The sequence below is a fragment of the Rhinatrema bivittatum genome, chromosome 1 (genome assembly GCF_901001135.1).
Source record: "Rhinatrema bivittatum chromosome 1, aRhiBiv1.1, whole genome shotgun sequence".
NCBI lineage: Eukaryota > Metazoa > Chordata > Amphibia > Gymnophiona > Rhinatrematidae > Rhinatrema > Rhinatrema bivittatum.
In genome coordinates, this window is record NC_042615.1 from 502,863,716 (window position 1) to 502,886,877 (window position 23,162).

General features: G+C 50.3%; 1 protein-coding gene across 1 annotated transcript in view; it reads left to right on the top strand.

Annotated features, from left to right (window-relative positions):
- LOC115095917 (tafazzin-like) overlaps positions 1 to 23,162 on the top strand; it is a gene marked incomplete at its 5' end in the record, with an annotated part of 42,460 nt that overhangs the window by 12,167 nt on the left and 7,131 nt on the right. The window contains 5 exon segments of the mRNA XM_029610263.1: positions 8,362 to 8,447; positions 8,613 to 8,693; positions 9,082 to 9,123; positions 10,170 to 10,232; positions 13,850 to 13,902. Of these exon segments, the coding sequence (XP_029466123.1) occupies positions 8,362 to 8,447; positions 8,613 to 8,693; positions 9,082 to 9,123; positions 10,170 to 10,232; positions 13,850 to 13,902 (325 nt within the window).

The following is a 23,162-nucleotide window of genomic DNA, read 5'->3' on the forward strand; positions in this document are numbered from 1 at the left end:
TTCTGCGGTGTCAGCCCACAGGCTTTTATGGCTCTGTAATTGGTCGGCCGATGTTTCCTCCAAGTCGCAACTGGGTGCTTTTCCGTTTTGGGGAAAACTACTTTTTGGAGATGATTTGGAGAAGCTCATTAAGTCCTTGGGGGACAATAAGGTGTATAAGTTCCCGGTGGATAGACCAAAGGCTTCCAGAGGTTTTGGCCCTTCCCGGTTGTGTTTTTGGGGGCAGCGCCGTTTTCGCCAGTCTAAGCTGGTTCCGTTTGGCCAAAGACAGTCATCCGGGATATCACAGATTTGGTCTCATTTCTTTCGTGGCCGAAGACCCACCCGAGACTGCGATGCCGCAGGGGCCACAGGAGTCAAGTCCTCCCAATGAAATAGCGCCGGCCCACTCCCCTGTTCCGGTTGTTGGGGGGTGGCTGTCCCTGTTTTAAGAGGAGTGGATGAAAATAACTTCAGACCATTGGGTTCTAAACATTATAGAACACGGCTACGCCTTAGATTTTGCTCGTCCCTTACATGATCTATTTCTGGTGTCACCCTGTGGGTCCCTGGAGAAAAGGTGCCAGGTGTCTCTCACGCTTTTCCGGTTGTTAGACCTCTGGGCGATCGTCCTGGTTCCTTCGGACAAACTTCAGACCAGCAGATATTTGATTTATTTTCTGGTTCCGAAGAAGGATGGGTCCTTCTGTCCGATTTTAGATCTGAATGTCAACAGGGCTCTGAGTGCCCCATTTTTGTATGGAGACGCTACGTTCCGTAATCGCCTCCGTCAGAGAAGGGGACTTTTTAGCGTCCCTTGATTTGACAGAAGCGTACCTACACATTGTAATTCGGAAGGACCATCAGCAGTATCTCCGGTTTATGGTCCTCGGCAAGCATTACCAGTTTCAGGCGCTTCCCTTCGGGCTGGCTACTGCTCCGCGCACGTTTACCAAGGTGATGGTGGTCGTGGCGGCGGCTCTCCATCGCCAGGGGATCCTGATCCATCCCTACTTGGACTATTGGCTCATTTGAGCGAAGTCACAGGAACTATGCAAGGTGGCGGTTGCCAAGGTCTTGCAGACACTTCGCGCCCTGGGTTGGATCATCAATGCGGACAAGAGCCAGTTGTCCCTGGCCCAAGTCCTGGATTTTTTGGGGGCGAGATTCGATACTTGGATTGGGAAGTCTTCCTGAGGCAGGAACGGATAGACAAACTCATGTTGCAGGTTCGGCGTCTCTTGTCCCTGCCAGTTCCCAGGGCGTGGGACTATTTACAAGTTCTTGGTTCTATGGCGTCTACTCTGGAGTTGGTCCCGTGGGCTTTCGCAGATATCAGGCTGTTGCAAAGGGTTTTGCTCTCATGTTGGGACCTCATGTCGGAGGCTTTTCAAGTCCCCTTACCCCTCCAGGAACCGGCCAGGTCCAGCCTAGCGTGGTGGCTGAGCCCCGAACACTTGTCCTCGGGGTGGATCTGGAGGTCCTTCAATGGACCATTGTGATGACAGATGCCAGTCTTTCCGGCTGGGGGCAGTTTGCCAATTTCAGGCAGCACAAGGCCAATGGGCGCAGCAGGAAGCGCAATGGTCCATCAATCATCTCGAAACCAGGGCGGTACGGTTGGCCTTGCAGCAGTTCTTGCCTCTGGTTCATTGTCTGTTGTTGCGAGTGCTCTCCGACAACGCAACAATGGTAGCATACATCAACCGGCAGGAAGGCACAAAGAGTAGTCCCGTAGCAGCGGAGGCGGACGAGCTCATGGCCTGGGCAGAAATTCATTTTCCTAGCGTGTAGCAGATGGTCTCAGGATCAATGGGTATAGTGTGCTCCTGTTAGCAGTTGGAGACGGAGTCAGATTTCAATCTGATGTCAGCACTACATATACCCGTGCACGAGGCTTTGCTCTCCAGTTTTTTCCGTCTCCTTAGCAGTTCGGGATTTCACACACGCTTGCACAGAGTTAGAAAACCAAACTCCAAATTTAAAGAAGAAACAAAGAAAAACTTACCTCCAAAACGAGCCCTGTTCTCCTGCAGTGATACCTAAGGGTCCCTCCCCCAGTCGAGATTTCCTGAGGTGATTTCCGAGATCCCTCAGAAGTAAGCCTCTGTCCCGGTGTGGACTTAGCCCCCGGGAAAGGGAGCGGCTGAGAGGCAGTGGGTGCAGAACCGAGCGCGGCGGTGAAGGTAATTCCCTCTCCCCCGCAGCCAGAGACCACCCGGCAGAGGACCAGGAAGCTCCGAGACAAGGTAAGGTAGAAAACTTTCTGTAAGTCTCTGGTCTCCGAGGCTTGGACAGCCACACAGATCGTCTCTCCAGCATCTGTACATTCAGGTTGAGCAGCCCCGTCCGGGCTAGACCCCGATCCAGCAAGAGGGTCCTCCCATGTGGAGACCCCTTGGGGGGGCCGCCATCTTACCGCATGGTTGCCGGCGCCTTCCCCCCTGGTCGCTGCATCGTCCGCACAACTGAGCCATGCGCACAGCGGCCAGCCGGGCGCACAAAGTACTTGTGCACGTAGCGGCGCTTGCATCTACGCCATGCGCACAGTGGTGCGCACATCGGGGCTGGGCGCACAGTGGCACGCCCTGGGGTGCCAAGTGCGCACAGCCACGCGCACATCTTCCGTTCCTACTGGCACAACAAGGGGCAGTCCTTTCGGAATAGACACAACAAAAGAGGAGCCGGCTCAGGACCAGGCCCCAGCTGCAACACGCAATGAGAATCAGCAGACCCATCTACAGGAAGAGATCAGAGGGGGCAGGCTTGCCCTATTTTACAAAAGATGGGTCGAAATAACGTCGGACAGTTGGGTCCTAGCCATCATCCGAGAGGGATACTACCTGGACTTCCACAGCATCCCCCCGGACAAGTTTGTGATTTCTTCGTGCCATGACCCCTCCAAGAGGAAGGCAGTGGAAACCACACTTTCAAAACTACTCGCCCTAAAGGCAATAACACCGGTGCCCATGCACCAACAAAATTCTGGGTACTATTCCATCTACTTCATCGTGCCCAAGACAGAGGAAACATTCCGGCCCATACTGGACCTCAAGACCGTCAGTCGCTACCTGAAGGTACCCTTCCGTTCGGTCATACCCTGCATTCGGTCATAAAGGCGGTACAACTGGGAGAATTCCTGACCTCACTGGATCTGTCAGCAGCCTATCTCCACATACCGATCCATCGCCTCCATCAGCGTTTCCTACACTTTGCGATATTGGGCCATCACTACCAGTTCCAGGCCCTACCGTTCGGGCTAGCTATGGCTCCCCAAACGTTCACCAAGATCATGGTGGTAGTAGCGGTGACACTGAGGAAAGAAGGGATCCTTGTGCACCCATACCTGGACAATTGGCTGATCAGAGCGAAATTGCCAGAGGAAAACCATCAAGCAACCATCAGAGTCATGGAACTACTGCAGAACCATGGGTGGGTTGTCAACACACCCAAGAGCCACCTGCAGCCCTCCCAATCCCTGGAGTACCTGGGAGTCCGGTTCGACGCCAAAAGAAACAAAGTCATCCTTCCCCCTACAAGGAGAAGGAGATTGATGGAACAACTACGAGCATTGTTGAACTCCACTCTCCCCACGGCATGGGACTATCTCTATCATGGCATCAACCATAGAAGTCGTCCCATGGGCAAGGGCTCACATGCGGCTCCTACAAAATTCCCTACTGTCACGGTGGAACCTGATGTCTCAGAACTACTTCGCCCCCCTCCGGCTATTGGCGAAGGTTCAGAACCTTCTACAATGGTGGCTACAAGAAGACCATCTGAGCGAGGGAACAAGCCTATCCCCACCGGAATGGACCTTGCTCACCACGGATTCAAGCCTGCGGGGATGGGGAGCCCACTGCCAGGAGCTAACAGCTCAAGGGCAATGGGACAAAGAAGAGTCGGCATGGAACATAAACCGACTGGAAGCCCGAGCAGCCAGACTAGCCTGCCCTCGGTTCAGCCACAGACTCCGGGGCAGATCAGTCAAAATCATGCCAGACAACGCCACAACAGTGGCCTACATCAACCGCCAGTGGGGGGAACCAGAAGCCAGCAGGTGTCCCTGGAAATAGAGCCCCTAATGACGAGGGCAGAATCAAACCTACAGGGGATATCAGCCGCCCACATCGCGGGAAAAGACAACATCACTGCAGACTACCTCAGCAGAGAGAGTCTGGATCCAGGGGAATGGACACTGTTTACAGAAGCCTTCCAGCGGATGGTAAACCACTGGGGAGCCCCAGCCCCCCGGATCTTCTGGCAACCGGGTCCAACACCCAGTTTCCCAAGTTCTTCAGCCGAAAACGTGAACTGCTGTCCCAGGGAATCGGCGCTCTCGTCCAGACCTGGCCACAGGAGGACCTACTGTACGCCTTCCCTCCATGGCCATTACTGGGCGGAATCATCCACAAGATAGAACACCACAGAGGGCTGCTCCTTCTAGTGGCCCTGGACTGGCCAAGAAGACCATGGTACGCGGACATGCGAAGACTTCTGGCGGGAAACCCTCTACACCCACTTCCACACAGGGATTTACTCTAGCAAGGACCGATCCTCCACGAAGACCCAACGAGATTCTTGCTTATGGTCTGGCCATTGAGAGGTCTCGCCTGAAAAAGAGTGGATATGCAGGACCAGTGATTGACATACTGCTCCGAGCGCACAAGTTCTCCACCTCCTTAACATATATACGAGTATGGAGAATGGAGAATATTCGAAGCCTGGTGTGAGGACCGCGACATCCTTACACGGACAGTCAAAATCCCCATGATGCTGGAATTTCTGCAGGATGGCGTGAACAAAGGGTTGTCCCTCAACTCCATCATGGTACAACTGGCCGCTCTGGCCAGCTTCAGACCCAGGGTGGACGGCACAAGCCTAGCAGCCCACCCAGACATCTCCCGCTTCTTAAAAGGGGTCAAGCACATTTGGCCACCCTTAAAGTGGCCGATACCCCTATGGAATCTCAATCTAGTGTTAGACTTCCTAGCAGGAGCTTCGTTCAGACCAACTCGTGGTCTGTTCCTACGGCTCCTGACCTTGAAGACGGCATTCCTCGTGGCAATCTGCTCAGCCCGTCGAATCTCCGAACTTCAAGCACTATCATGCCGGGAGCCGTTCCTCAGATTCACGCCAGGATCCATACAGCTGCGCATGGTACCCTCCTTCCTGCCAAAAGTGGTTTCTCACTTCATCTAAACCAAACCATCTCGCTGTCATCTCCAGATGAGCATAAGGACTCTGACGACTCACGCCTTCTTCGCCACCTGAATGTTGGCAGACTCCTAGTCCGATTCCTGGAATGATCAGAACCTGTACGAAAGACGGACCATCTGTTCGTTCTTCACAGCGGGAAGAAGCAAGGAGAAGCGGCCTCGCGGGCAACCAGAGCCCGCTGGATCAAAGAAGTAATCGAGGCGGCCTACAAAGAGGCAGGCAAGCCTCCACCTCAACAAGTCAAGGCCCATTCCCCAAGGGCCCAGACAGTGTCCTGGGCAGAATCCAAGGTGCTGTCACCTGCAGAGATCTGTCAGGCGGCAACGTGGTCCTCCATCCATACCTTCTCGAGATTCTATCGCCTGGATGTTCAGGCATTCGCAAGGGCAGTACTAAATGGGCCACGGGCAGCCTCCCACCTGTTTCGGGAGTAGCTTTTGTACATCCCATTGGTCCTGAGTCCATCTGCTACACGCTAGGAAATGTAGAAATTACTTACCTGATAATTTCATTCTCATTAGTGTAGACAGATGGACTCAGCACCCCGCCCATGGCTGCCTCGCAATCAAGAATCCTTGGGGAAACCTCTCCCCAAGTGCAACACAAGCACGGGAATGCCAACCCTTATCTCTAGTTCAGACACCCATATTACCAGGTGTCGGCGCTTCTCGGTTGAGTGTCCTGGCGGTCTCCAGCTAGAAACCAAGTCAACCAATTCAAGTTAATCAAGTTACTCAAGTTAATGAACTTATCCAAGTTAATCAAAAAAATTATCCAAACACATATATCCATAATTGCTTTTCGAGGAGAAAACTGGAGAGCAAAGCCTTGTGCGTGGGCATATTTAGTGCTGACGTCAGATTGAAATCTGACTCCGTCTCCAACTGCTATCAGGAGCACACTATACCCATTGGTCCTGAGTCCATCTGTCTACACTAAGGAAAATGAAATTATCAGGTAAGTAATTTCTACACTGCTCAGGATAGCGGCTTCGCACATTGCCGGAGTAGACAAAGTACAGGTGGATTTTCTGAGCTATCAGAGATTGGATCCCGGAGAATGGGAGCTGTCTGACGAGGCGTTCGTTTTGATATCTCATCGGTGGGGGATTCCCCGTTTGGACCTACTGGCAACTCGGTGGAAAGCCAAGGTGCCACACTTCTTCAGTCGCAGAAGAGAGCACAGAGAAGAAGGGGTGGACGCTCTTGTCCTCCCATGGACTCGCGACATTCTGCTCTATGCATTCCCTCCTTGGCCTCTGGGTAGGCACAGTCTTGAGAAGGATAAAAGCCCATCCGGGAGAGGTGGTGCTTGTGGCTCCAGAATGGCCACAAAGGCTGTGGTTCGCGGATCTCCTCAACCTTGAAGTGGACGGTCCGCTCCATCTGGGTCATCTTCCGAATCTCCTGCAGCAGTGTCCAGTATTTTTCGACCAGGTGGATCGCTTTTGTCTAGCGGCTTAGCTTATGAGAGGCAGCAGTTGAGAAAGAAGGGGTATCCAGATTTGGAAATTTCCACTCTTTTGCGGGCTCGCAAAACTTCCACCTCTCTTACTTATGTCTGAGTCTGGAAGGTTTTTGACTCTTGGTGTAGCAGGTCGAATGTTTCCCCTAGGCGGGCCTCGATAGTCCACATTCTAGCCTTCTTGCAAGAGGGTTTGGCGAAGGGGCTAGCTTTCGGTTTTCTATGGGATCAAATGGCAGTGTTAGGCTGTTTACATGGGAAGGTGGACGGTGCGTCCATAGTGGCTCATCCGGACTTGGTTCGTTTCCTTCGAGGTGCAGAGCATTTGAATCCACCATGTCAAGCAGTTTGACTATCCTGGAATTTGAATTTGGGCCTTAGGACATTGTGTGAACCACCTTTTAAACCACTCAGGTGTGTCACTCTGAAGGACCTTAGGATCAAAATGGTGTTTTTGGTGGCTATTTGCTCGGCTCAGATGGTTTCGGAAATTCATGCTCTATCTTGTCGTGAGCCTTTTTGTAGGTTTTCCAATTGTGGCGTTTCTCTTAGAACTGTGCCATCTTTCCTGCCTAAGGTTGTATCGGCTTTTCACGTGAACCAGTCGGTTGAGTTGCCTGCGTTCCCGGATTTGGATCAGAATTCTCCAATGCTCATGAATTGAAGCGTTTGGATGTCAGGCGGGCGCTGATGCGTTACTTGGAGTTCACTAATGATTTTCGCCTGTCGGATCACCTGTTTGTCTTGTGGAGCGGTCCTGGGAAAGGGCATAAAGCTTCCAAGTCTACTATTACTCGATAGTTGAAGGATGCTATTGCTTCAGTGTATATATGTCACGGGCGAGCAGTTCCAGGGGGTCTTAAGTCTCATTCTCAGGCATTCTGGGCAGAAAGTCAGTTGATTTCCCCTCAGGAGATCTGTAGGGCAGCGACCTGGAAATCTTTGCATACCTTTGCTCGGCATTACCGTTTGGATGTTCGGGCTCCTGACTCAGAGAGTTTTGGTAGCGGTGTGCTTCGAGCGGGCTTTCTAGGTCCCACCCCATGTAAGGCAGCTTGGGTACATCCCAGCAGTCTTGGCTGATCCGGGTACGTCAGGGAAAGGAAAATTGGTTCTTACTTGCTAGTTTTCGTTCCTGTAGTACCACGGATCAACCCAGAAGCCCGCCCGATTTTTTGATTCCGCTTGAGAGTTTTGTCAATTTTTTTTTTTCCTGTCATACTATATAGCAGGATGAAGATTTCACAAATGTGCTTATTTTGTACATAGTTGAGTCTCATAATTTTGGTTTGACCATTTAAATTTTGGATTCCTGTTTCCATGTTAATTCTGCTTTGATACTGTTTATACTGAAGGGGCTGCAGGAGGTGCGTTCTACTTACAGGGGTGCCCTTCAAGTTTTTCTCTGTCTCAATCTGCTGGAAGGGAGTGATAACCCAGAGGTCTGGGCTGATCCATGGTACTATAGGAACGTGTTCTTATAGTACCATGTTCTTTTCTTGCCTCAAAACAGCTTATGATCTATAAACGGGGGAGGGGGGGGAGGGAGATGCATGCAGGAGTGCCCCTCAAGGCCTGCTGCAAAGGACAAATCCTCCCTCAGTTGTTTAATCCTTGTAATTACTTCCTAAATATTTTGTATGTGTTGCAGTTCATTAGAAAAAGCCCATTTCTTTCTCCTTTCCCCCTGATCTTCAGGACTCCCGCAGCCACAGAAATCTGCTTCACCCGAGAACTGCATTCCATGTTTTTCAGCCGGGGAAAATGCGTTCCTGTGTGCCGAGGTAAGAGGTTGCAGGCCCAGAAGGGGAAAGGGGAGGAGAAGAGGCGGAGGACTCTGCACGCACAAACCAGTGGCATGCATGAAAAGAAATCCATAGGATGAAAGGGGCTGCAGGGGGTGAGGAACCTGCCTTAAGCATGGCTGATACACCACTTTAAATTTCCAGGAGATGGTGTATATCAGAAAGGCATGGACTTCATCCTGGAGAAACTCAATCATGGAGACTGGGTGCACATTTTCCCTGAAGGTACCATGGCCATGAGTGGAATGGGATGAAGTGATTGGGATTTGGTGACAGAATGGTATGAATGGGATGCACTTTAAAGCCTTTTTGTGCCCCACCCCTAGTATCCTGTGGTTGAAAGGGGGGGGGGAGGGCGCATTGGGAGTCTCTCTTCAGATCCCAGCTAGCAGTGCTGCTTGCCCCACCTCACTGGGGCAGTAGAGGAGAGTATCGCCTCCTGGCACCCCCACTCTCAAGCCCAGACCTAGACATTTAGACTTCAGATGGCATGTGTCGGCCTCCTGTGACATGCCTGTTAGCATGATGTACCAGCGCCAAACCAAGGTGATGGGCTCATGTTTATGTATGTGGTATGAAATCTCTGATAACAGGTCTTCTGTCTTCCCCATAGGAAAAGTGAACTTAACTCAGGAATATATGCGGCTGAAGTGGGGTAAGCACAAGGAGAGGGAGGGAAGATCTTGCCTTATGGGAGATTTTGACGGGAAGGAGTGGGCATAAGTGTGAAATATCTCAGGTCTTGTAGCCTCTAGAGCCATTGAGTTGTGTCATGGGATGCATCGTACAAAACGTTCCTCCCTTACTTGAACAGCCCCAGGTTGGATTATTTATTTATGTACATATACTGTCTTTCCAAACATGATCAGGGTGGTTTACAATGTTAAAACATACATAAAATAAAAGCAATAAAACATAAGAGATTTGCAAAGTCTTATCGAATCAAAACAGAATCTACCAGTAGTATTAGCAACTTGTAGCTGTCCCGTGATTCCGTAGGCTATTCTAAACAGTCAGGTTTTTAAATCTCTCTTAAAGCTTATGGTTTAGGAAGTCACGTGAAATGCTTCAGGCATAGTATTCAACAGCCTGGATCCTGCTACAGAGATGGCCTGTTCTTGGACTTCACTTAAGTGTGCACTGCATAATGATGGAATATTCAGTAGCCCTTTATTAGCTGATCTTAATGTTCTTTGAGGAATGTGTAAATGTAAAACTGTTCCCGTCCATTCAAAATTTTTAATGATTTTGAGAATAAAAGTGTTTTGTATTGAATCCAAAATCTTATCGGTAGCCAACGTAATGACATCAGTTTGGGAGTTATATGGTCAATGTTTTTGCTACCAGTTAATAATACATGTGCTGCGGCATTCTGTAACATCTGTAAAGATGTTAAGGTTGGGTGGGGAGGTAGAGAGAAGAGAAGGGTCAGGACTTCAGGCACTGAAGCACAGGGGTAGAGCATGGTGTGCCCTTGCTGCTTAGGAGGAGGGAGGAAATCATGCCAGCTTTCCCAGCAGGGAATGTTTTAAGACTCCTGTTGTTGAGCAGGTGCCTAATTAGGAGTATAGTAAAACTTTGAATGGCTAAAATATTCTGCAGTGGAGAAGTCTTTAATTATCTCCTGTGAGGCACTGGATTCTGGGATGTCGTGTTGATCCTCCTCCTTCTCAGCCTGTACTCTGTCTTTGTGCCTCTCAGGTATCGGCCGACTGATCTGCGAGTGCCACCTCAATCCTGTCATCCTGCCTCTCTGGCATGTGGGTAAGTCTTCCTCCCCTGTACAATACATGGTTACACTATCTGCTCCATCCTCCTGCTCCTCTCAGATGGGCGTTTTCTGCAGAGTGAGTTTCTGGCAGAATGAACATCAGAAAACAGGCCCAGATATACTCTCTATAGCATGTCCTTAATTCCCATATTATATTCAAAAAGGGCAGCAAACTCCACCCTGTCAAAAATAAGTACACCAAAAAAGGTGGAGAAAATAAACTCATTTATACCCTGAATCCTGGGCAGGCATATACATAAAAGGTGCCATCATGTAAAGTGCTCAGTGCTCATCAAACCAGCAAGCTGGCAATTTTGCTTCACCAAGAACACTATTAGAATCAGGTACCACAGGAGGACTTAAACCATAGAATCTTACATTCCCTGTACGTACAGGATCAGTCCAGTCCGCTGGGTTGTGTCTCCCTTCCAGCAGATGGAGTCAGAGAACAAACTGAAAGGCACCCCCTCTTATACTGGTGTGCTACCTGCGATCCTTCAGTATTTCTCTGACTCCAGCAGATGAAGGTGACAGAACCTGCGGTCCTGATCCTTTAAAAAAAAGAAAACAAGGAAAACAAAGCAAACTAGAAATTATAAGACCTAATGGTGTTTGTTTCTACCAGTGGCTAAATCAAGCTGTTTAAAAAAAAAAAGTTGTCTTCTTTCTGGAGGTGAGCAGACTCAGTTCTCCCGAGGCTGTGGCCTTGGTTGAGGCACGGCTGGGGTTAGATACCCCGTTAGCCGTTTTCCCGGAGTCACTTCTTCTACCGGTGAGTAGGGGGGATTTACTGATGGGCCGGGCCCTCCCCCTTGCACCCTGAAACGGCATAATTCCTCGGGGGGGGGGGGGGGGGCTGCCTGTGCCGCGATTGAGGTCCCAGGGGCATTTTTTCCCCTGGGTGGCTGGGTGTCAGCATTTAAAAAAAAATAAATTTATTTTTCTACCGTGCGCACAAGTTTCCCGGGGCTCCAGAGGGGCAATTTTCGCCAATTTTTTCGGCCTCATGCTCACTCCCTCTCCGCTGGTATGCTGCGGGGGTTCGGCGTGTTCAGCATGTGGGGAGCCCGTGGCGCAGCTCTCCTGCGATGGCCTCTATACACTGTGTTCCCGCCGTCTAGCGCGGGAACGGCGGCCATTTTGCCTCCACCATGCTCCAGTGTAGGGCTGGATGCAGGAGATCCCTCCTCCACTCTCCCCGCCGAATTTGAGCCCTGTTAGACAGCGGCTCCCAGTGTCTACCTTCCCTCCGAGCTCTGCCTCCCCCCCCCCCCCCCCGTGGGGAGGGGGGGAGGCCTTAAAGGGGCAGCTTCCCTTTTCTTCCATCGGTTTGTGCGAATGAGACCAGCTGTGCGTCCAATTTTTGGACACGTAATTGGACACTTACTTGGGCGACCAACTATTTAGCGGCATCTGATTTTGCCATGTGCTTGCCTGTATGCATGATCTGGGCTAGGGCACTCGGGTTTTGGCACCCATCAGCACAGGATTGTGCACTTAAATTTTGGGACATATATATTTTTTACAGTGTGAATTCAGTGTGCTGACAGACTGATGGCACCTATAGCTAAGAAACCTAAGCGCCTTTCCCTCTGTGCTACCAGTCATATTCGGGCATTTCAGCCTGGCGTTCCCTCTAACTTGTGCTAGCGCTGCTTAGAGGCTCAGGGAGAATTGCCTTCATCTGATTTTACTAAGCCAGGTTCTTCCCAGCCTGATAAGGGCCTGCGTAAAGATGTGTCAAAGGGGCGCCTGATCTTGCAACTCCCTTAACTGGTTTATCAGCGGGGGGAGGTAGCCCAGTGGGGCACAGCACAGGTGCCTTCTGATTTTGGCATGGATCCTTCTGCCTTTTCTTGGGTAGAATTTTTTCAGGAATTACAATCCTTTCTTCAGGCAGCGTCCTCTGCTCCGACCAATCTTGCCAGGTCAGAGTCTCAGGTAGTGACATCTTGCACGCCTGATGCTGCTGTTAAGCAGTGAAGTACACACCTAGATTGGCAGCCGGTCTTCCCGAGAGGGATCCAGATGGCACGGATGATGAAGAAGCCGATCCTTACTCTCTGGAGGATGGGGAAATCTACAATATTTATTTATTTATTTATTTAAAGAGTTTTATATACCGTTATTCGGTGAAGCCATCATAACGGTTTACATAGCGAACAAATATATTCAAGGAAAATTTTGATATTATTATAACATTGCGAACATTACAGTAAAAACATAGAATAACAATTCTAGAAAATAAAGTAAGGTTGGAAGAGGAGGGAAATGAGTTAGATAGGAAATATGGTTCTTAGTTCATTTGAGAGTAGATATGAGCAGATTATTGGGGGTCCGTGAAAAATTTGCGAAACAGTAAAGTTTTTAGGTCTTTTTTGAAGGTTTTAATGTTGTTATGACAAATTGGATATCATTTTTATGCAACAATTTGTTTCACAGGATTATAAGAAGGCTTTCATGATTTGTTGTTGTCTAAGGAGGCTGAAGTCCATTTACAGTTACTAGGATTTACTACTCATTGGACTTAATTTGATACTGCTGCTGAGTATTTACAAATGACTGTGTGTTACGTGAATGGGTGTCTTGTGTATATGTTAGGAATGCTTGAAATTCCTTGTCTCTACTTGGTTTACAATGAGTGGAAGATGATGCATTTTGCTCTGACAAGCTATACTTTTTTTTCTATTTATATATTTTCTTCTTACCTTGTATTTTATGGTGTTTTTTTGTTCTATACTAAATATGTCTCACAGTTTGAAAATAAAAATTGAAAACAAAAATCTAAAAGATTGGTAGGGCAAGACTTTCCTTTGCAAAAACCATGTTGACTCTTCCTCATGTCTATATGTGTGGTCACTAATTTTGTTTCCAAGAATTGCTTCTACCATTTTGCCTAGCACTGATATCTGGCTCACCGGTGTATAGTTTCCCAGAGCACCCCTGGAACCTTTTTTAAAAATTAGTGTTACATTGCCAGATTGCTGGTATGATGAGCATTGAGCACTTTACCTCCTTTTACAAACATTTCTGCACAGGGTTTGGTGTATAATTATTTTTATTTTCTTCCCCTTATACCATTTTTCTAATATAAGTGCTGTGTGTCTGTCAGTTTTGATATTCAGAGGGGAATTCATTGACTGTCCTCTCCAGTTTTACCCCCAGGCTTTTCCCTTGCACTGGACCCCAGGGTATGTCTCCTGATTAAATCTAGAGCAGGTTTGTGCACAGGAGCAACATTTTTGATGAATCCCTTCCCCAAGTGCCTTATCCTTTGTCTCTTTCTATTTAATTTTCTTTGGTTCCTTATTCTAAACATCTCTGTAAAAGTCCCCTTTGGGAAGGGATGGACACAAATTTAAGAGATGAATGGGTTTAATTTGCATGGAAGGAGGGGGCGGAAGGATACGATCACCTTGGGCCAGGATTTCCCAAGAATCTCTCAGGAGGTGGTAGGTCCTAACCATCTTGGGGAACCAGTTGGGGGGGGGGGGGGCCAACTGAAAGGAGGGGGAGATAGCAGCTGCACTCCCCTTCTCCACTGCCAGTGGTGCTGGTGGCTGCCTGTGCCTCTATTGTTTGGGTTATTTTTTTCCCTTTGCTTTTTCAGGCATGACTGATGTGTTGCCCAACAATCCACCGTACGTGCCCCGTGTGGGACAGGTATGTTGTGTGTCTGCGTCTTGCTGTGTATATTTGTGTGCTTTCTCAGTTGAGATATGTAGATGTAAGTGTCTATGAGTGTATGTAGGCGTATCTCTTGGGAAAGTGATGTGCAAGTATTAGGATGCTGTCTAGAGATGAGAGGTTTGAAGAAACTGGAGGAGAGGAAATGTAGTTGCACTCCACAAAAAATGGGAGCAAGGAGATGGACAACTGCAGATCTAGCAGTCTAACATTTGTAGTTGGTACAGCTATGGAAACACCACTAAAAGAAAGGATAGTGCAGTGCTTAGAAGTGAGAAGATTGCAAGACCGCAGACCACATGGCTCACAAGGGAAAGATCTTGTCAAAGAAACTTGACTATTTTTTTTTTCAGTATCTTTATTAGAGATTATCACTGAGGAACATGAGGGAAACTATCCTTGTCTTCAGATGATACAAAAATCTATAACAAAGTAGATACACTGGGAGGCATGAAAAACAAGAAAAGGCCTTTAAAGACTGAAAGAGCTGTAATAACATAAGATTTGCCATACTGGGTCAGACCAAAGGTCCATCAAGCCCATTATTGTTGTGTCCCGCGCCCGTGGATGGCCACGGGCGCGGCCCCCTACCTCCACCGCGGCGGCGACCCGCCTCGGCAACCCCTGAAACGCTCCCCGGGGCCGGTGCTCATCACCCCGGAGATGGTCCGCAGTCTGGCCGCCCGCTGGGGGAGCCGTCCCTGCTCCTCCCTCGCGGCGCTCTGCTGGCTTTCCTCCTCGGAGGAAATCCAAGATGGCCACCGCCATCTTTAGGCGCGAGGCCACGCCCCCCTGCTGGATTTAAAGGGACCTGAGCCCTTCAGTGATACTCACCTGTTCCCTGTACGTACCAGGATCAGTCCAGACTGCTGGGTTATGCCTCCCCTCCAGCAGATGGAGTCAGAGAAAAGCTGAAAGGGCACCCCCTAGATATACCGGTGTGCCACCTGCGATCCCCCAGTATTTTCTCTGACTCTAGCAGATTGAGAGGCATAACCTGCGACGACCCTCTGGCACTCGACCTAGGACCTCTTCAAGACTACCATCTCCAAGGGCCTGCCTAAGTCCCAGCGGCCCGGGGGACTGCGGGCTTCCAGAGTGAAGCTCCAGTTGGTCCTTGCACCGTTACCCTGACCTCCCTAGGTCCACCTAAGTCCCAGCGGTCGGGTCCCTACGGGCTCCTCCCGGGGGGACCACAGACCACCAGTGGTGAAGACACAGCGCCTCATCTCGTCTCTTCATTGCCTCCGTGTTCGCCTCAGCCTCCAGTGCCAAGGGTCCAGCTGGTCCTGCCTCCTGTTCTGCCTCGCCACCCGACGAGAGAGCCTACGGACCCTCCGAAAGGTATACCATCCTCTCGTCGGCCAAGGGTCCACAAGCCTGAGCATAACAGATTGCCAAGTCTATGGACCCGGCAGAGGTATCTGCCCGCCAGGCCATTCCTGGGATGGCCCAGCGTCTGAAAGACCAACAACAGACCCTCGATGCCCTGGTCTCTGCGGTACAGGGCCTGACCCAACGCCTGGAAGCACTAGGGCCTATGAATCCTGCACTTCCGTCTCCGCCTGGGGCACAAGGAGGTCGCCCTGCCCAACCTCACTCCGTCCAGGTCTCCGGAGGCGACCAGGGGCAAGTTACTCCCACACAACTCCCGGCACCCTCTCGATACGCCGGAGATGCAAAGTTGTGTCGAGGATTCCTCAGCCAGTGCTAGGTTCGCTTTTCCTTAGTGCCGGCGCAGTTTCCCAGCGACCTGGTCAAGACCAGCTACATCATGTCCCTGCTCGACGGGAAGCCCCTGATCTGGGCCTCTCACCTATGGGAAAGAAGTGATCCGATCTTTAGAGACTTGACCCAGTTCCTGTCTGCGTTTCGGCAGATGTTCGACGAACCAGTCCGCAAGTTCACTGCGGTCTCCGAACTGCTCCGGTTGCGGCACCCGTACTGTGGCTGAGTACGCCACAGAATTCCGCACCCTGGCCGCGGAGCTGAATTGGAGAGAGGACTGCCTGCATAGTATCTTCCTGGAGGGCCTAGCCTTGCGCCTCCAAAATGAGTTGGCGGCGAAGGAACTCCCCGACGATCTCAACAGCATGATTGAGTTGGCCAATCGTGTAGACCGTCGCATGAGGTTTCGCATCCCGGTGACTAAAGCAGCAAGGAGACCCTCTCCTCCGTCCAAGAGTGCCCCTGAAGTCCCTCGGGCACCCGCCGACGAACCCATGGAGTTGGGTCGCGGGAAAGTATCTCCGCAGGAGTGGCGGCGGCGCACGAAGGAGGGACTCTGCTTTTATTGCGGCACAGCGGGCCACAGAGTAGCCGCCTGTCCAGAACGACTGGGAAACTCTCGGGCCTAGGACCTGGAGGAGGTCTCTTCCTGGGCCGAACCACACCTGCACCTCCACTAACATTGCCAGTGTCACTAACCACGACCGAAGGAGACTTCCACACTTTAGCTTTGGTGGACTCCGGCGCCGGCGGCAATTTTATAATGAAAGGCCTGGTGGAACATCTAAAGATCCCACAAGTCCGCCTTCCTGTTCCCATGGTCATCTCTTCGATCCAGGGGAAGCCCCTCCCAGAAAAGTGACACACACTACGATTCCCGTCCAGCTCAGAGCTGGGGCCCTGCACCAGGAACAAATCTCGTTTTACGTCCTGGAATATTCCATCCATCCGATTGTTCTAGGACTTCCGTGGCTCCAGGATCATGAGCCCCAGTTTGATTGGAAGACTGCGGGTAAGAGTAGACACATGGTTGAGAACTGTGCCTGCTTTTACCTGTGGACTGCAGAACGCATGCAGTTTTGATGATTTAGAACTATGTGCGCTGCTTTATGCCGAAAATTTGCCAACAGAGAAAGCAGGCACAAAGCTTGGCACATAATTTTTCCTTTGAGCAATAATCAAAGCAAAACTGCTGGTGGGTAGAAATCCTGTGGAGTTTGTACCAAGGTGTCCTCCCCCATCTATTTACATCTTTCATGTTTCTAGATTATGACAGCAGAAAAAGAACATATGACTCTGACCATCCCCCCAATTAATTTAGCTTTACAATTCCCATCTCTCCCTCAAAGATTCCTTGTGTTTAGCCCATGCTTTTTTGAGTTCAGATACTGGTTTTCTCTCCACCAGCTCCACTAGGAGGCTGTTCCATGCATCCACCATCCTCTCTGAAAAGAAATTTTTCTCTGTATTACTCCTGAGCCTACCTCCTTTCAACCTTATTTCATGACCCCTCATTCTAAAGCTCCTTTCCATTGAAAGAGACTCACCTCATGTGCATGGAAACCTTTCAGTTATTTAAATGTCTCTATCATATCTCCCCTTCAGATCTTTGTCTGTCCCCATTTGTTTTAGAATGAAGACCACTGGCCATTTTAGTAGCCACCCTCTGGACTGACTCCATCCTGTTTATATCCTTTTGAAGGTGCGGTCTCCAGAATTGTACACAGTATTCCAAGTGAGATCTCACCAGGGACCTATACAGGGCAATATCACCTCCCGTTTTCTCCTGACAATTCCTCTCCCTATGCAGCCAAGCGTCTTTCTAGCTTTTTCCATCACTTTATCCACCTGTTTGACCACCTTAAGATTATCAGATACAATTACCCCCAGGTCCCGCTCTTCCTTTGTGTTTAGAAGTATTTCATCTCCAATGATGTACCTCTCCCTTGGATTTTAGCATCTTTAATGCATTTTCTGTATTTTTTAGTATTACATCTTAGCTGCAGTCTCTAGACATGCCTCAAGCTTTGCTAGAACCCTCCTATTTTTCACACCTTCCTGGCTGTCCATCCTGTTGTAGGTTTTGAATCATCAGCAAAAAGACAAACCTTTTCCGACAATCCTTCTGCTGTGTTGCTCATGAAAATGTTGAAAAGAATTGGTCCATGGACTGATCCCTTAAGCACACCACTAGCAATGCCCCTTTCCTCAGATTAATCTCCATTTACCACTAACGTTTGTTGCCTCCCACTTGGCCAGTTTCCAACCCAGCCAGTCACTCTAGAGCCCATACTAAGGGTGTTCAAATGTATTTATAAGTCTCTTATGCAGAACTGTGTCAAAGGTCTTTCTGAAATCCAAGTACAATACATCTAGTCACCCAATCAAAGAAATTGATCAAATTCATCTGGCAAGACCTATCTTTGCCTTGTATCTTGTAATCCACTGGATTCCAGAAACTGCACTATCCTCTGTTTTAGTAAAAGTTCCATTAATTTACTCAACACAGAGGTCAGCAAATAGTTCCCAGCTTCCTCCGTATTTACACTTTTATGAAAAGGAACCACATCCGCCCATGTCTAGTCCTCCATAACCACTCCCGACTCTAAAGAAGCATTGAAAAGGTCAGCCAGCAGAATTGCCAGGACATCTCTTAATTTACCTTAATACCTCAGGTGTATCCCATCTGGCCCCATTGCTTTATCTACTTCAAGTTTAGTTAGCTCCTCACAAACACATGGTTTGGAAAATTGAATGCAAATTACCTGACTTCCAACTTATTTGTGTTCATTTTATGTGATCTTGCTCAAGGCCCTTCCACAGTGAACACCAAACAGAAATATTTGTTAAGCAATTTTGCTTTTTCCTTGTCAGCCTCTACATATTCCTCCCCTTCACCTTTGAGTCTTGCAATGCCACTTTTGTACTTCCTTCTATCACTAACATATCTTAAAAAAAAAAAAAATCTTGACCCCCCCTTCCCCGATTTACCCTATTTGCTATTTTTCTTCTATTTACATTTTTGCATTCATGATTACTACTTTCCCAGCTTCTCTTAATTTTTCCAGATATTGCTGCCTGTCTTCCTCTTTCTGCGATCTCTTGTAGTTTATGAATGCTACCCTTTTCTCCCTTACCTTTTCAGCTACTTCTTTAGAAAACCATAATGGTCTCTGTTTCCTCTTTCCTTTATTTACTTTCCTAACAAAAAGATTAGTTGCCCTTGTGATATCTCCTTTTAGATTTGCCCACTGCCCTTCTACTTCCCCTAGATTTTTTCATCCAGCTAACGACTCTTTGAGGTTCTACCCCCCCCTCCCCTTTTCACAAAATTAGTTTTCCTGAAGTCTAGAACCCTTGCCTTAGAGTGAACCTTCATCTCTTTAGTCCTAATATTGAACCACACCATCCCGTGATCACTGGTTCCCAGATGATCAGAAATACTGTCTCTATTGGTAAGCACCAGGTCCAGTATCACCCCCCTCCCATGTGGGCTCTGTTACCAGTTGACAGAACAATTCTCCTTGCAGAGAATCCAGGATCTCCTGCTTCTGGAAGACACTGCAGCTGGGATGCCCCAAAGAACATCCAGCAGTTCCCTGTACGTACCCGGATCAGTCCAGACCGTGGGTTGAGCCTCCTGTCCAGCAGATGGAGACAGAGAAAAACTGAAAGGGTATCCTATATCAGGACAGAGCCTACCATGCAGCCCTTCAGTATTTGTCTGTCTCCGGCAGATGCATCAGCTCAACCAGCGGTTCCCTGATCTTGGCTAGTTAGCCCTTTCCCAGTTTGGGTACTTTCTTTCAAAGGATCAAGCAAGTACTGTTAATTTGTTCGGGTTTATTTAAAAAAAAAAAAAAAAGAAAAAGGCAATTGGCTCTGTTTTAGTTTCTCAGGAGACAGTACAGGGCTAAGCCCCCCTAAGCCCCTACGCTCTTGCGGGGCTTAGGGGGCTTAGCCCCTTGTGTTGACATAGCCTAAGCCCCTGTGCCCGGTGATCCTATTGGGGCTGAAACTGGTGGTCCAGTCACTCCCCCCTCCCCTGGCTGCTTTTCTTTGTTCAGGGAAGCCCCTTTTCCTGACAGTTCCCTCAGGGAATCTGTATGCTACTGCTTTCAAATTTATGAAGTAAAAAAAAAACCTTCACAAGCCTTTCTATTTTCACTTCGGGGGCCGGCAGCCAGTGTGGTGTTGGAAGAGGAGCATGCAGGGTTCGGTCTTCTGCCTCTGCTCCTCCCGGCAGCAAAGGTCAGTTATCAGCTGTTTTTGTCTTCAGATTGCGACTCCTCTTCAGCTAGTATGCTGCAATCACACTGCTGCTGCCTGGCTTGTGGTGAGCCCTCGACGTGTATTTCCTCATGTTTGCTGGGAGGTGAAGGTCCCTCTCTGGCAGAGTGGTCAAATCCAGCCTGGGGTCGCTCCTCACAGCACGTGACTAGGCTGTTCCCGGGTCGACAAATCGCGGGAACGGTGGCCATCTTGGGGGTTTCAGCAGCTCCCGATTCAGAGCTGCTCAGCGCAGACGATCCAAAATTTTTGGGGTCTCCTCCCGATTTGAGCCATGTGCGGCCCCAGAACGTGGTCCCTGACCCCCCCCTCCCCCTCCAGCAAGTCTAGGCCACGTTTTTCATCGGAATTTGTGCTTCTCGTGCACAAATCCTATCTGGCCAGCTTGCAGGAGGAGGAGGATCCCTCACCGGGTCCCCTGCCGGCCAAACGTCCGCGGCTGGCCCCCCTCTCACTCCTGTGGCTCCGGATGCGCAGGGGTCTGTCCAGGTGCGGGTGGTCCCGGGGCCCCCCTCTCCCAGACCCTCCAGCACCTCCGGGGACCCCCGATCCGAATCTGGACCTGGCGGAGATGCTCCCCCCTCTGGAAGGGGATGACCCCAGGGTTCTCCGTTTATTTCAGAAAGAAGAGTTGAAACCCATCATTCCTTTTGTCCTTCAGGAGTTAGGGATTGAGGGGTCCCCGGTGGATACTCTTACGGCCGCGCTACCAAAGCACATGGACCCAGTCCTGGCGGGACTCAAGGCTCCGGCTTATGCTTTTCCTTTTCACCCTATGCACAAATTGCTGCTCCTCTGGGAATGGGAGGCTCCCGAGGCGGGGCTCCGTGTCTGGAGAGCCATGGACAAACTTTATCCACTTCCGGAGGACTGCTTGGAAATGCTGAAAATTCCCACGGTGGATTCTTCAGTCTCCGCTGTGACCAAGCACACCACTATTCCGGTGGTGGGTGCTACAGCCTTGAAGGACGTGCAGGATCGCAAGCTCGAATTCCACCTTAAGCCTATCTTCGAGGTGCTGGCCTTGGGGGTCCGGGCGACTATTTGCAGCAGTCTCATGCAGCGGGCAGGCCTTTGGTGGGATCAACAATTACTCGGCACCCAGGACCTCCCGTCCACAGAGGCAGAGCAGGCTGAACGGTTGGAAGGCGTCATTGCGTATGGGGCGGATGCTCTGTACGATCTTCTCTGCGTCCAGGCGAAAGCGATGGCCTCAGTGGTTTCCGCCAGAAGGCTCCTCTGGTTACGCAATTGGTCAGCAGACCTGTCGTCCAAGGCGCAGTTGGGCACTCTGCCTTTTAAAGGTAAGTTGCTTGTTGGCGAGGACCTTGAGCAGCTCATTAATTCCTTGGGTGAGAACAAGGTTCATAAGCTGCAAGAGGACCGACCGAAACAATCCTGAGCGTTTGTGCCTTCCCGTTCCCGGTTTCGGGGCCAATGTAGATATACGGTTTGAGGGTGTGGTGCTTCTTCTTTGGGGTTACCTTTCCAGGTCTCAGCCTTGGTCTCAGCCCTTTCAAGGTCGTTGGCCCTTCCGCAAGGGGGCATCTCAGCATACCACCCCGAAACCCGCTTCCCAATGAGATTCTGTCAACCCATTCCTCAGTTCCCAATCTAGGGGGTCGCCTCTCCCTATTTTTCAAGGAATGGGTCAAGATCACGTCGGACCAGTGGGTTCTCGAGATTATCCGAGACGGTTACGCTTTAGAATTTTCTCGAGATCTGCCAGACCTCTATGTAGTCTCTCCTTGCGGATATCTGAAGTGGGATGCGGTGCCCCAAACCCTTACCAGGCTCCAGCGGCTGGGCGCCATTGTCCCAGTTCCAGCAGAAGAGCTTGGCGCCGGCCAGTATTCCATCTACTTCATAGTACCAAAGAAAGAAGATTCCTTTCGCCCGATCATGGACCTCAAGAGGGTCAACCGGGCCCTCAAGGTCCCTTATTTTTGTATGGAGATCCTGAGGGCGGTCATAGCAGCTGTTCATCCCGGCAAATACCTGGCCTCTCTCGACCTAACGGAGGTGTACTTACACATCCCGATTCGCTCCAAACACCAGAAATACCTCCGCTTCCACGTTCTGGGCCAGCATTTTCAGTTCTGGGCGCTTCCCTTCGGTCTTGCCATCGCGCCGCACATCTTCACCAAGGTCATGGTGGTGGTGGCGGCGGCGGCTCTCCGCCAGGAAGGAGTCTTGGTCCATCCTTATCTGGACGACTGGCTCGTGAGGGCCAAGTCAGGGTTCTCTGCAGGCAGGCAGTCGACCGGGTTCTAGCTCTTCTTACCTCTCTAGGTTGGATAGTCAACTTCCACAAAAGCCATCTCCAGCCTTCCCAGGTGTTGGAATTTCTGGGGGCCCGCTTCGGTACTTGGATCGGCAAGGTGTTTCTGCCCCATGCTTGGGCACTCTAGCTCATTGACCAGGTGCGCAACCTTATCTGGCTCCCGCTCCCGACGGCATGGAACTACCTTCAGGTCCTGGGGACTATGGCCTCCACCATCGACCTAGTCCCCTGGGCCTTTGCGCATATGCAACCGTTACAGAGAGGTTTGCTATCCCGCTGGCAGATGGCGTCGGAACAGTTTCAAATGGTTCTTCCGCTTTCGGCCTCTATCATCGCCGACATACAGTGATGGCTTTCGCTTCCACATCTTCTGAGGGGAATGCCTCTTCAGACTCCACAGTGGATCATAGTCACTATGGATGCCCGTCTCTCCGGCTGGGGAGCAGTCCGTCAGTCTCAGACCACGCAGGAATACTGGTCTCCAGTCCAATCCTGTTGGCACATCAATCGGCTGGAAGCCCAGGTGGTTCGACTGGCTCTACAGGAGTTTTTGCCCCTGCTCCGGGACAAGCCGGTGAGGGTCCTCTCTGACAACTCCATGACAGTAGCTTATATCAACTGACAGGGGGGCATTCGGAGTCGCCTGGTGGCCCTGGAAGCCAGCCGGCTCCTTGCCTGGGTGGAGCGTCACCTGGATTGCCTGACGGCCTCCCACATAGCGGGCAAGGAGAATGTACAAGCCAACTTCCTCAGTCGCCAGCATCTCGATCCGGGAGAGTGGGAGTTCTCGGACGAAGCGAACGGATTGATCATCAGCAGGTGGGGTTCCCTGCACCTAGACCTCATGGCGACCTTGCGCAATTCCAAAGCCAACAGGTTCTACAGCCGTTGGAGGGAACACAGTTCGGAGGGAGTGGATGCTCTCGCTCTCCCC